Genomic DNA, 14,776 nt, shown 5'->3' on the forward strand with positions numbered 1-14,776 from the left:
TAATTTTCACCCCCTCTGAACTTAAGTTAGCAAAGTGCCAACTTTCATTTCACTACTAAATTACGTTGATTCTGATTATAGAAACACGTTTATTGTGCAAAAAGCTTTTATTAATTGTGTCCGGAAAAAGTGAACGCGTAAAAGAGTGAGGTGTTCTTTGAGATGATGAGACTGATTCTGGCGAAAGGACGCGGAGAGAGAGATAGGAAGAGAAACCAAGCGGAGAGGGGGGTTTCAAGGATCCTTTGTCGTCCCCCCCTCATAATATTGACTGCTTGATGCTGCTACGGAACTCCTCTCTCTCTCGCTCTCTCTCTCTCTCTCTCTCTGAGCGTTTCGTCGGAGCAGCCAGCGAGTGCCGCGCGGCGCGTAACTTTACTGCAGCTGCGGTATTCGAGCTGTAGAAGTGGCGAAGGTGAGACGCGTCGGTTCAGAGCTCTAACGCTAATTCCCTTATCAACAATTTTTAGCCCGATTGGGAACGAACGAGACACCGCACGCTGATACCGATAGGTCCCTATCCTACTCGAAGGGTTTTCCATTTAGCGCTAGTCTCGGCGTCCGAATTATAGAGTTGTTGGTGGTTATTTATTCGTTGGTCGTTTGGCCATTGGCGGGGCCACACTTTGTTGGAAAGCTAGAGAGATTTCCTTTAATGTTGTTTCGCGCGTCCGTCGTGTCCCGGAACAGCGGGACGACGGTGGTGTTCCGGCGTGTGCGCGTCGTCGCTGCTACCAGAAGTGGTGGTGTCGGAATATGACCTCGACGGGGCCAGTGTCACCGTCACCATCGTCAAAGCGTCAATCGCAACGCGCATCCTCGAAGTATTTCCTCCGATACGAATCGACAAAGTCGCCTTCGGCGTGGAATTCGGTATGGACTATGCACCGCTCGTCAACGACTCGTTCTTCAACATCGTGGCCGCGAATAACATTAGCACGGCGGCTTCCCTGCCGACGACGATCGCCTTGCGCGGCAGTGGCGGAGTGGTCACGGCCGTCGTCTCGACGGTGGTCGCCTCCCTGGTCGAGAACGAGACGGACAGCGAGGCGGCCGCGACTTCGGTGCTTGGTTCCTGGGACGACATCCTGCGGCTGGTCCTCAAGACGTGCGTCATGTTCACCATCATCTTCTGCGCCGTCTTCGGCAACCTCTTGGTCATCGTCAGCGTCATCAGACACCACAAATTGCGCACGACCACGAACTATTTCATCGTCTCTCTGGCCATGGCGGACACGCTGGTCGCCCTCTTCGCCATGACGTTTAACGCCATCTTGTCCCTCTCCGGACGCTGGCTTTTTAACCAAACTGTTTGTGACTTTTGGAATTCTTGCGACGTCCTATTCTCCACCGCCTCTATCATGCACCTAGGATGCATCAGTCTCGACAGGTAAGATATCAACTCCCGTACCATTCGTCCACGGTATCCTCTGTTTCTTTAATAAAAACAACCCCACCATCCTTAAATACCAATCATTTTTTCTTGAGAAAATCTACTCACGGTTACGCAGTGCGACTTTAATACTGGTCAATTATTGAGAAAATACGTCCATGGTTACGCAGTGTGAATTTCTCATTGAGCAATTACTGAGAAAATCTATCCATGGCTACGCGGCGTGAATTTCACTTTGGAAATTTTTTTATCAAGTCTGTCTATTGCTACGCGAGGTGAATTTCTCAAGAGTCAATTTTTGCGCAAATCAGTCCGTGACTTTGCGGTGTGAATTTAACACTATGATCAATATCTAGTGATTTACGGCGGGTTTCAAGGGGCAATCAGTGACGGCGCGGTCGTAGCCTAATTTAGTACATAACTTGGCGCACTTACCGCGTAAAATGATATCATACGGGGAAGACGATCGGTGCATTAATTATACCAGAATTTGCGCCTTAATCGAGAGAGAGAGAGAGAGAGAGAGAGAGTGATAACCTTGTCATCCAAACATTGCCATCCATTGAACAGACGCGCTTTCCAAGGTTATCTTTTCCTCCCGAACTAAACTACAAAATAAAAAACACTATTCCGTACAAAGAAATCAGTGTGGCCCAGTATATTCCGTTTCCATTAGAGCCAGTTTGTCACAATTTTCCAATTTAAAGTGGTTTTTTATTTTAGAAAAAACATCCCGGTATTTTCCCCGGAGATGGAAAAACCCAAATCCTTTTATTTCATTCTTCTCCAACCGGAATGCCTACTCGGTCACGTGTCCGACGAAGGGTTCGATTATCCGATAGAGATTGCACGCGATTGCGATATTAACAAAACGAGGACTCTAAGCTCCTCGCACCCGAACGCGAACGTTTAAGCTTTGGAACGCCTAGAGAATTAACTCCTTCCGCGTAGAGTTCTCGAACGTATAAGCTTTGAAAATAGTGGAGCTAATTTTGTTCATGGTGATGATAAATGTATTGAGGAATTTGTGTGTGACTTAATATTAAATTCTCAAAATTTTTAATACATTTTTCAATCGTCACGAATGTTCCGTAATTTTATTAAATACCTCAATACATTTCAGCTTTGCAACACGTAGAGAGTTAACTCCTTCCGCGTAGAGTTTGCAAGTTCTCTCCCTACTGCTAAAGGGGGTTTACCCGAGTTGTTCAGTCTCCTGTTTCCATGAAATCTTTGTAAAGGTTAACTTGTGAGTGTAGGGAGCTGTTGGCTCACGTGGCATGAAGCGCTCGCGACCCTCCTACGCAATCTGATTTAAAGGCATTTTTAGAAGTCGCTAGATGACTTGAGCCTAGGGTGGAGTCTTGGGTATTATTATTATTATGTATTATTAAACTCTAACCAACCCGCGTAGTAGTGGTCTGAAAATTGGACCGTAAAAATAGCCCAGTAAACACGTTCCTTAACTCATTTCCAAGATCCGGACATATGCTAAAAGCACGGAGGATTCAGAGACGGGACCGCTGAAGTCGGGAGCGGAAAAACGGCCCAAAATCGATCCGCCATTGATTCCTTTTCTACAAACGCCAGTTACAGAAAAAAAGGCCGCACCAAGTCGCTTTTTTTGGTGACAGCAATGTATCGTTCTAGAAAACGGCCAACTATTCAAAATTTGCCAATATAATCGCTTCGAAGGATTTGGGATAACCAAAAATGTATTCGTGATATATTTTCTTATATACGATGACGTCCGTACGATATAGAATGTCATATTTAAATCTAACAATAATATTTTGATATTATTCGGAACCGGCTAGCGGTTATATTTTAAAATAATTGACGATAAAATATCCTTTGTGATATATTTTTGATACGATGCCGTGCTTGAGTCATGTTTTTTTAAACGATATAAAAGGTCGTGTTAAAATATAACGATAATATTTTGATATAATTATAATTTGTAATATTTAATCAGGTCTTTTCTGATAACCTCTAAAAAAGTGGTTTACATTATATTAGATTATTAAGTGTATTCGAATTAATATTTTGGGACGATAAATAAGGCTATGTTAAAATATAACGCTAATATTTGGTTATTAATACGTAAATCATTAGCTGTTATAATTTGTAATATTAATATAATTAATCGTTGTTTACATTATAATATTAACAATACTAGAATTGATTTTAAAAAGGCCATTCAAGTACTTAAAATAAAACCTTTGATATAATTAGAAATTTTAATACAAACTAGGCAATTTTTAATAAAATATTAAATATATGCAAATGTCTCATAGATCCAGAGTTAGAATGATAATTTTTAGTGTTGGCATATTTATGATACCAAAAACTTGAAAAATAACATACAAAATTTAAAATAAACTGTCAGCTAAATTTTTTTAAATTGATATTTGAGAAGCGTTGGACAATTTCACGTCCCTGGTTGCCAAAAATATATCTCAAAATGGGACGGTGGATTTTGAAAAGCGAGCGGCGCTAGACCGAGTAAGAACCATTAGTTAATGATACCCCACGGATATGTACTGTCAAAGATGAATGGGAAGTAGAAACGTCGTCACGTGATCGTCACTCTGCGTGTTACGAATAATTCCACAAGAAAAACGATGAAAAAATATTCTGTCTCAGACGAGATACCAAAAGAACAAGATGTCACGGACATTTGAGTACACACAATCCCCCTCAAGTATATCTTGCATATTACGGTTAGAGTTAATATACTAATAATAATAATAATAATATTATAATCTAGGCTAGTACCCAAGTCACTACCTTAGGTCCAAGTCATCTAGCAATAATTAATGCCTTTTTAAATCGGGTGGCTGGGTGACAATGCGTAGGAGGGACAACAGCTACATATAATGCAATTATCCTGAACATTACCCTAAGTATCGCACTACACATTATCAACCTAAGAGTTCTATTCATTACGAACAATTTTTCAATCACTTTATTAATAAATATATGTTTTTCAATCACTCTGTTCATTAAGAACAATTTTGCAATCACTGTTTATTGAGAACCATTTTTCAATCACTCAATTAATTAAGAACCGCTTTTTAACCACTCAATTCGTTAAAAACACTCACCAATATATCAATTCATTGAAAAACCACTCATCCATCACTCTGTTTAATAAGAACCACTCAGCAATCACTCTGTTCATAAAAAACCACTCATCAATCACTCTGTTCAATAAGAACCACTCATCAATCACTCTGTTCAATAAGAACCACTCATCAATCACTCTGTTCAATTAGAACCACTCATCAATCACTCTGTTCAATTAGAACCACTCATCAATCACTCTGTTCAATAAGAACCACTCATCAATCATTCTGTTCAATAAGAACCACTCATCAATCACTCTGTTCAATTAGAACCACTCATCAATCACTCTGTTCAATTAGAACCACTCATCAATCACTCTGTTCAATTAGAACCACTCGTCAATCACTCTGTTCAATAAGAACCACTCATCAATCACTCTAATCAATAAGAACCACTCATCAATCACTCTGTTCAATAAGAACCACTCATCAATCACGCTGTTCAATAAGAGACACTCAATCACTCTGTTCAGTAAGAACTACTTTTCAATCACTCTGTTCAATAAGAACCACTTTCAATCATTCTGTTCAGTAAGAACCACTTTTCAATCACTCTGTTCAGTAAGAACCACTTTTCAATCACTCTGTTCAGTAAGAACCACTTTTCAATCACTCTGTTCAGTAAGAACCACTTTTCAATCACTCTGTTCAGTAAGAACCACTTTTCAATCACTCTGTTCAGTAAAAACCACTTTTCAATCACTCTGTTCAGTAAAAACCACTTTTCAATCACTCTGTTCAGTAAAAACCACTTTTCAATCACTCTGTTCAGTAAAAACCACTTTTCAATCACTCTGTTCAGTAAAAACCACTTTTCAATCACTCTGTTCAGTAAAAACCACTTTTCAATCACTCTGTTCAGTAAAAACCACTTTTCAATCACTCTGTTCAGTAAAAACCACTTTTCAATCACTCTGTTCAGTAAAAACCACTTTTCCATCACTCTGTTCAGTAAAAACCACTTTTCAATCACTCTGTTCAGTAAAAACCACTTTTCAATCACTCTGTTCAGTAAAAACCACTTTTCCATCACTCTGTTCAGTAAAAACCACTTTTCAATCACTCTGTTCAGTAAAAACCACTTTTCAATCACTTTGTTCAGTAAAAACCACTTTTCAATCAGTTTGTTCAGTAAAAACCCCTTTTCAATCACTCAGTTCTTAAGAACCACTTTTCAATCACTCAGTTCTTAAGAACCACTTTTCAATCACTCAGTTCTTAAGAACCAATTTTCAATCACTCAGTTCTTAAGAACCAATTTTCAATCACTCAGTTCTTAAGAACCAATTTTCAATCACTCAGTTCTTAAGAACCAATTTTCAATCACTCTGTTCAGTAAGAACCAGTTCATTTTGTATAGCAAAAAAAATAATATTTAGCCTAAACGCTGGTTTCCAATAGGGCAAAAAACGGCACGGTGCGGCGGAGAGCATTGACGCACAAATATTTTAATAGGCTTAAGGGGGAAGACTACAGTGGCCATTGTCTACTTTCGCGCTATTTCAAGCTAAACTCTTTTAATTTTGTATTTTAACTTATAAAATTAATATTTAAGTGTATAACAGCCTCATGTTTAGGGCCTAAAATAATTTTCACAATATGAAATTTAAAATTAATTAATTTATTACGTTATAATTCGGACCCCCGTAGCTAAACAAGTTGGGCAAATGCCCAAACTACCCTTTAGCTAGAACCTTATATCTCGTTAACTATTAATATTAGAATTATCAAAATTATTTTAAGCACTAGAGGAAGTTTCAGCCTAATAAGAAAAATATAATTCAATGATGTAATTGTTAAAACAGAAACGTTCAGCTTGAACGAAAAAGAGGCTTTTACTGTATTCTTCCCCCTTAACAGGGATTGCCTCGCGTCGACGCTGGCCGTCGTGACGTTTTAGTCCTAGTAAAAACAGCGGCGGCGAACTACTCTGTACATGAAACTAATAGGCTTTAGTCGTCAATAGCGATTGTGGGTAAAAACGTGTAATAGCGGCGTGGGTAGCCTTATGGACGAGTTCCCTCGGCTGCCAGGGAACTTATACTTAAAAGACTTGTACGATCAATGCTAAATAAAAGAGCAGCTCGAATTGCATCGCGTTCACGAAAAACCTTGGAACGGGCGAGCAAAAAAAGGATGAGGGAATGTTTGTCAAGGTTGAAAATCCCTATCTGGAGCTAAACGATTGTTTAAATATTACTCATTCAATGTTTATCATATTACGACTGTCACAATAGCCACTGTCGCGTATCGAAATCGAGCCATTTAAATCGAATTCTTTCAAAAATCCGTACGAATCACGTAAATAATTATTTTTATATCACGTAATAAAACGTGATGTTTTTATCAGCAACGTGTCGTTTATTTATTAAGATTTAACACGAACGGAAGGGAGGGGGGGCAGTAGAACTGCGTTTGAAACTAACAGCCCACACGTGTACCCGTAGTACGTTAATATTTCAGACAATACGTCATCGTCCACAAAAAGACTTTTTAATATGAACGCGAAATTGAAATTTTCGAGTCTTAGCGTAATAAATGTTGTAAAGAAAGCCAGTTTTTCATCTCTCGTGCAGACCTCATCCGTCTCTTTACAAACATTCGTCTGGGTTTTTACCATTTCTATAATTGCTTCCCGCGAAATGAGAAAGCACCAAGGTTTTAATTTCCTAAAAATGTTAAATAATACCAGAAGTGTATGCCTTTAAAATGCAGGCTCGAGGCTTTTTTCAAATGTGCACCGCATCACGGATAAAAAAAATTCATTCTGTATTACTCCGCCTGAGGATATAAAATGTACAAATTACACCCTCTTGGGGATATTTAAAAGTCACTCGATTACTTGGGCCTAAAGTGGTGCCTTGGGTATTAGCCTAGCTAATTATTATTTACTTAAATCATATTTTTCTTCTGTAAGTTTAGAAAATAACTAAACGACGTATTTAGCCCTACACTATTTTTTCATCCGAAATGTCTTTTCAAAAATCGACAGGATCGTGCGAAAAGCATTACCAGGATAGGCATATGATTACTTATCTCATAATATATATTATGTACATCTGATAACACGAAAGAAGAATATGTTTAAATGTCAAAGGTTAGGTACACTGCCTATTTTAAACACTTTATTTTCTTTTCTGGTTATAAAGATCTAAAATAAATATTATATTTCGTTTTGTAAATTATTCTTAGAATTAAATTCTAAGGATAGTATCCTCGGGGTAGTTGGGGCTACGCATGCCGAGATATTTAGTTAATAATGACAAGATGATCTACGGAATAATATGATTAAAGTCGGTATATGTAAGCTCGCCGGACTGATGATGAATTAAGTAAATAATCCTTGGATGCGAATTAAGCCTTTATGGATCCTAATGAAGGTTCCTTAATCCTGGTAACAAAGCTAGCCGGGGAGCGCATAATGGCGTGGCGCTTATGTATCCCGAACGGATTCCACATCGAACAAAGGACTGGAGAATGGACGATATTACTCAACGAACAAATAGAATATGAAGACACGAGATATTGCAACCGTTCAGCGAAACTCCTTAGCCCCTAAGAATCCCGTTTTAGTATAGCGTTAAGAGATTACATTGTATTTGTATTAACGTACGGTTGGTTTTTCTTTGTTAGGTACTACGCCATCATGAAACCGCTGGAATATCCCATCAAGATTACCGGTCGCACGGTAGCAATAATGTTGACGGTGGTGTGGGTGTCCTCCGGGCTCATATCTTTCATCCCGATCTTCCTGGGTTGGTACACCACCGAACAGCATCTCAGGGACCGAGAATTGCACCCGGAATTGTGCGATTTCGTCGTCAACAAACCTTACGCAGTCATATCTTCCAGGTACGAAACGTAACTAACGGCGAAACGCCGAAACTGAATCGATAATATCCTTTCTTTATCTTTAGCGTTTCCTTTTGGATTCCGTGCGGTTTTATGATCTTCACCTATTGGAAAATCTACTTGGAAGCGACGCGCCAAGAGAAAATGCTGTTCAAGTCGCAGATGGGTCCTCCTATTTACCCACCCAGCGCCAGGAACAGCATGGATCACTCGGCTGGGGCGGGCAACACCATCCACGACCCATTGCATCGCAACTCCCACTGCGACGACCACGACAGCGACCAGTCAACTCCTTCCAAACGCAGCATCAACAAGATGAGGCGCGAGCACAAGGCCGCCAAAACTCTGGGCATCATCATGGGCTGCTTCATCCTCTGCTGGCTGCCCTTCTTCCTTTGGTGAGTCCCTTCTCCGTTTTCTATAAGCCAATCAATCTTAGCGCTGTCAATCGCCTCGTATTAACGTTTGGGACGCGTTTTTCAGGTACGTCTCAACGGCCATGTGCGGCGACGCGTGTCCGACGCCCATTTTCGTGGTCGAGATGGTTTTCTGGATCGGTTACTTTAACTCTTCGTTGAACCCGGTCATCTACGCCTACTTCAACAGGGAATTTCGCGAAGCATTCAAGGAGACCCTGCAAACGGTCTTCTGTTGCTGCTCCGTCTTCTCGTGTCTGACCAAAGGCAATCGAAGCAACCCGGCCATACAATTTAGTTGCGCTTATCGTTCCACGCAAGACATCGGACTGGTCGAGAACAAGTACGCGAGAGACTTGTAAATACGTACGCGAGAGACGCAAACTATGAAACCTATCAATACGCGAAACGGGGAATTGCAAAAACCCATCGACACTTGATCAACTTGGAATAGGTAAGTGCTCACTAATTACCGTTAATAGTTTTCGGCGCTCTGTCTGCCCTCTAGTGTCGCTAAGCGGGTTAAGCTATGGAAAAGCTCATTACGCGCCTCAAATCTGATAGGGACTGGGGCCCACCGCTGTGGTAATTCAAATACCGTTAATGCAAATTAACGCGTCTTTTTTCTTAAGAAGCAAATCCCCCGCTCGATTACCCGGAAAGGCTTATAAATAGCCCTTTATATAGTTCTATTATACCCGAGTAAAAAGCGCCAAAGAAAATCTATCCTTCCATCAAACATTTACTCAGCCATTCGATATTGATCTATATCCGGACCTTAGAAAGTGATATAAAAATAGTGACTCCAGACAGACATTATATCTCAGACGGCTGAAAGACGAGATGATGTCAGAGATGATTTCAGCTGAAAACGCGAGGCTTGCTGCTATCCTAAACTATAATGCTTTCGTTTGATTGCAGACCCTCTTAAAATATTCAGATTTAGACTAATAAAAATAATCGCCTACGTAAACTTAGGAACTGTAAACTAAGGAACAAAGGCAAATTGCCTACTTTATTATTATATATGCAGATTAAACATAATGAGAGTTCATTTGAAGTTGTTTATCCATAATAATACGGATAATACCGGAAAGTGTCTCGCATCTAGGAGCAACAAACACAACACGCCACACAAGGAGAACGCATCCCATCAAAAGTCGTGGATTTTCTCGCGTACATTTTTCATTGGCTAGACGCTTTAGCACCTGCTGCCGTCGGAAGGGGAAAATTCGGAAATTGTCTTCCCCCCCGCCCGTAAAACGTTCATCGTAAAGGCTCGTGACGCTCGTCCAATGAAATTCGTACACAACCCTTCGTTAGCGTGTTTAAAGGCTAGCTGCGTTCTCCTTGTGTTTGTTGCTCCTAGCTTGCATAAACTAGAACGGAACTACAATCTCTAGTTCAGTAGAAAAGGATTAAAAAAAAATGCTGAATTTTTTACGAATATTCTTTAGGTTAACAATTTTGGACAGTCTCAACGAAAATTAACCTAATTTAAATAAAATAACTACTATAAAATATGTTAGTTTACATAATTGTGGACAATATTAATATTGTTAATCAGTATTTTTCAAATCTAAAGGTTGTGTACGAAAATTTTTAGATTTAACCAAGAATGTATTTATTTATATTTAGGAAGAATGATTATGTTGCGACAATCGCCGGGCACGTTGAACGCCTTTCCCCCGTCTCGCGCGGGGTGAAAGACAAAACGTCACCGGCGTTTCATTACCATCGCGTTAGGTGACGTAAATTTTAAGCAGCCAATAAAATACCGGGACTATTCGTTTTATTTTAAGTGGAGGAGCGTACTGGGGGGGACCAACGGGTGGATTGAGAGAAAGGCTAAAAACCGTCTCGCCATAGACATTCTCCCTAGGTATAAATAAATACATTCTTGATTTAACTATTTGTATCAATTGTATACCGTTGGACCGAATCCCATTCGTCCGAATGTACCATTGAGCCGAATCCAATTCGACCGAAAACGCGTTTTGCGCTGTTTTCATTCAATATAATTTTAGGGATACATTTTTATATAAATATATACATTTTGATATAGATATATAAAAGATACAGTACATACAACTACTATACATTCGGTCAAATGGAAATTAGGTCATATTGGAAAACTCATACATGCGAATTCTCTTCCGGCCGAATCTTACCATTTTGACGGATGTTAACCTAACCTAACCTAACCTTACCCCAGCTCAACCAGAACTATAGCCTATACTATACCCTTTGCCATGTCTTTAGTATCGGTTTGACTTACAAAAAGTGCAATGTATTCTAAGAATTGGCGCTCGAGCGTTGGGGGCACGCGGCGCCACCCCAACCCCATTCTTGCTATCACGATGGGCCGTCATAATGCAACCTAGAGAACAGTACCTAGCCAAACGCACCTAGTATTGCCCAATCCGATATTAATCCAACTTAACCTAACCTAACCTACCAAATCAGATATTACTTAATTCAGTTGAATGGGACCCCGCCAACTTTCGTGCTATTTTTATAAATATATTGGCTATATATTTATTAGGTCGAATGGGAATTCGGTTGTATGGGATATAACCATAATAATCTAAGCCTCGGTCGTAAGACCAGTCATTCTTAAAAACCTGGCTAACAGAGCAACTCAGTTTTTGCCTATCGTGTTGGACAATAATGATGTTTTCCATAATAATGAATGCACGATCAATAAGTCACAATAATAATTAGACTAGAAGTTGGCCAGTTTCCAATTCAATATCCATCGATAGCCTTTCGCTTTCAATAGGATCCTATCTCGGGCCAGTTTACGAGTCAGACTTTTGCAGGGAATCAATGAAAGAAATCGGTCCTGGGTATGGCTCCTGACAGCTTGGAGTGTGCTAAAAGCATTCGGGAAATAGGTATGTCGGGGATCAGATCTGGCTTCGATTTCCGTTGCTGTTGCAGCCTAGTATGCCATCCAAACAGTTAAGAAAGAGGAGTTAACTTTTCGAATCAATATATGCAACCATAAGTAACGTGAGAACAGCCATAAGTATGACACTGAATGATTTATATGATAGTCTGTCACAGAACGGTTGCCTTAGTTTTCGTACAGGAAATTTTTTATTTCCTTCTTGGATAAAATTACTATCAGTTTAGTCAGATGGAGACATAAACGATTCAGACTATCATTAAAAAATTAGCGTTGGAAGAATAGGAAATGACATACTATTGTTTTGGTTTTTTATGATGCAACTGAAAGTTCAGACTCCCAAAAATATATCATTTACCATTAGATTTCCCAGAAAGTTACCAGACGTTATGATTTATATGGTCAATGTAAGATTACAAAAAATCATACTAATAGGTTATATCACTTATGATGCAACTGAAAGTTTGTCCCCCAAGCGATTTTTCTGATACCATTTGATTTCGTTATATGAAACGGATATTCCTTTAAATATATATTCTCGAATTTGGCCAAGTGTTCAGGGGCAAAGACGTTGGGTGCGCGTTGCGGCGGTACACGGTTGAGGACGCTCGCGGGGGCTCAAAAAGGGGGTTAAAAATAGATTTGGCCGACGCTTTTTTTCCGGCTATCGATTGCGTTTCCGAGACCCGACATAAGCGTTCCCAACTGAGATTTACCCGGCCAGGTTATAACGTGGCTAGGTGGGTAAACCTACCTCGGAGCGTACCTTCGAAACTAAACGCAAATTCGCATTCTCTCCGCGCTTTGCCGCTTTTCTCTAAATCAACTCTGGCTTTTGCGGGTCGTGTGTTGCCCTTCGTTCGCTCGATAGCAGCGCCGTGTGGTGGTCGTTATGGGCTTTCACTTATTTCGTAATGGTTCCTCAGCGTACGCCAATAAAGATAGCGGGGGCGCATTTCTCGTTAAGGTTAAGTAATGCTCTAATTTGAAGTCGCGCACCGTTCCGCGGAGAGGGGGGCGTGGTTATTGTTTTGGATAGTTGATGACTTCTGTTCTGGGACATTTATGGGCAGAATATAACATTCGTAATACTTATAAGAATGTTTATTCTGATTTATAGTAATTCTGCCACTCGTAAACAAAGTATACTACCCCTGCGACGTCACATGACGTCACTACGAATTTTTTCCATAGAGAAGAAACTGTCACGCGAAATGGCTGCTAGGAGTAAAGCTACGAAGTAATACTACTAATTATCTTATAGGCTAAAAGTATTAAATCTAATCGATTGAGGCACGTATATTTTTATTTGAATGACGTCACCATAGCTTACCACCCAAAAATGGCGGCTAGGAGTAAAGCTACGAAGTAATACTACTAATTATCTTATAGGCAAAAAGTATTAAATCTAATCGATTAAGGCATGTATATTTTGATTTGAATGACGTCACCATAGCGAAAAAATTACCACCCAAAATGGCGGCTAGGAGTTTGGCTACGAAGTAATACTACTAATTATCTTATAATCAAAAACTATTAAATCTAATCGATTGAGTCATGTATATATTAATTTGAATGACGTCACCCATGCTGTTTTCCATAGCGAAATGGCGGTTAGGAGTAAAGCTACGGAAAAAAAAATTTAAATCTAATCGACGACGGCATGTACATTCTGATTTGCTGTGATTCTGCCGCTCGTAAACAACTATAAAGTATATAGTACCACCTCGACGTCCCATTCTCTATAACAATCTTCTAGGCAAAAGGTCTTAAGCCTAATCGATTTAGGTATTTCTAAAGTAAACGTATAAACACGTTAGTTATTTTTAGAGTAAAGCTTTTAACGTCAATTAAAGATTTTTGCCATTAAAACTCGCTTCTCGGATATCACGGCCACCAGCCAAAATGTCTGGCTTCAGCCCAGTACGACTACCGCATGTTCCGATAGATCAAAACTCGTGATTTTAAAGAAATTTCTTTTTCACTCACCAAAATTGTCATTATAGCTTACGAATTATTAAAACGTCCATTTTAGATATATCCATATTCGCCGATTATCCAATTATTTTGAAGTAAAAAACGATAGGAAAATGAAATCCAACGCGAATGAAATCGAACGTCTTTCTCGAACTAACTATCGTCGATGAATGGCAGAGCGTATGGCTCGAATAAACACATTCAATTTCTTCGTCGTTGTGAGCGCGGCCGCGAAATTATAACGTTTGAAGACAAACGACGATGCAATAATCGGAAACTAGATAATCTCGCCCTGTTCTGGCACTCTCTTTTTATTTTCTTTACTAAGACATTTGGCACGGCACCAATAAATTTCAAGTTGAAATCGAATCATACGTTATAACCATCTCGGAATATAAGCGGTTAAAGAAATAGGAGAATATATATATTATTTTTGATAATTAATTAACCAAAATAGCATAAATATGAACCGAAATTTAGACATAATTTGGAAATAGAAAATGCATCCTAATTACCAATTTTTACATTAGCTATTGCGAACTATAGTGCTAGCTAGGAGCAACAAACACAAGAAGAAAGCAGCTAGCGACTAAACACGCTAACGCAGTGTTGTGTACAAATTTCATAGGACGAGCTTTTACGCTGAACGTTTTACGGAAATAGGGACGACAATTTCCGAATTTTATCGTTCCAACGGCAGCAGGTGATAAAGCGTTTAACCAATGAAAAATGTACGCAAGAAAATGCGTGACTTTTGACGGGTTGCGCTCTCCTTGCGTGGGTGCTGTGTTTGTTGCTCCTAGGTGCTAGTTACGTTACCATGGGGTAGTAACTAATTTAAAAGCAAAAAAAATTTACGTCGACGGCTACTTCATGGTATTTTTTATAAATGTTTTTAAAAATAAAAATACCACGAAGAATTATTGCTTTTAAATTAGTTACTACCCCATGTTAAAGAAAATCAACTTATATAATTAATAACAAGTCGTGTTAGTAGACGATTTTTCAAAGTAGAATCAAGATGGTTTCTCTTCCGAGAATAAATAGGTGAACAGGTACTGCTTACATATTCTCTGTTCATCTTAATACATTCTTGCTG

At 39.4% G+C, this 14,776-nt stretch overlaps 1 protein-coding gene across 3 annotated transcripts in view; it reads left to right on the forward strand.

The window, feature by feature from the left end:
- Positions 1 to 336: 336 nt before the first annotated feature.
- The window catches only part of LOC149948793 (octopamine receptor beta-2R-like), a 91,385-nt gene continuing 76,945 nt past the window's right edge, over positions 337 to 14,776 (forward strand). For all 3 annotated transcript variants that reach the window (XM_090173929.1, XM_090173930.1, XM_090173931.1), the window contains exons 1-4: positions 337 to 1,390; positions 8,155 to 8,373; positions 8,439 to 8,771; positions 8,857 to 9,243. In XM_090173929.1, coding sequence (XP_090030055.1) covers positions 876 to 1,390; positions 8,155 to 8,373; positions 8,439 to 8,771; positions 8,857 to 9,151 — 1,362 coding nt within the window. In that variant the 5' untranslated portion in view covers positions 337 to 875 and the 3' untranslated portion in view covers positions 9,152 to 9,243. The remainder of the gene's footprint in view (positions 1,391 to 8,154; positions 8,374 to 8,438; positions 8,772 to 8,856; positions 9,244 to 14,776) is intronic.

Source organism: Leiobunum rupestre, chromosome 4 (genome assembly GCF_980474605.1).
Source record: "Leiobunum rupestre chromosome 4, qqLeiRupe1.1.hap1, whole genome shotgun sequence".
In the NCBI taxonomy this organism is placed as follows: domain Eukaryota; kingdom Metazoa; phylum Arthropoda; class Arachnida; order Opiliones; family Sclerosomatidae; genus Leiobunum; species Leiobunum rupestre.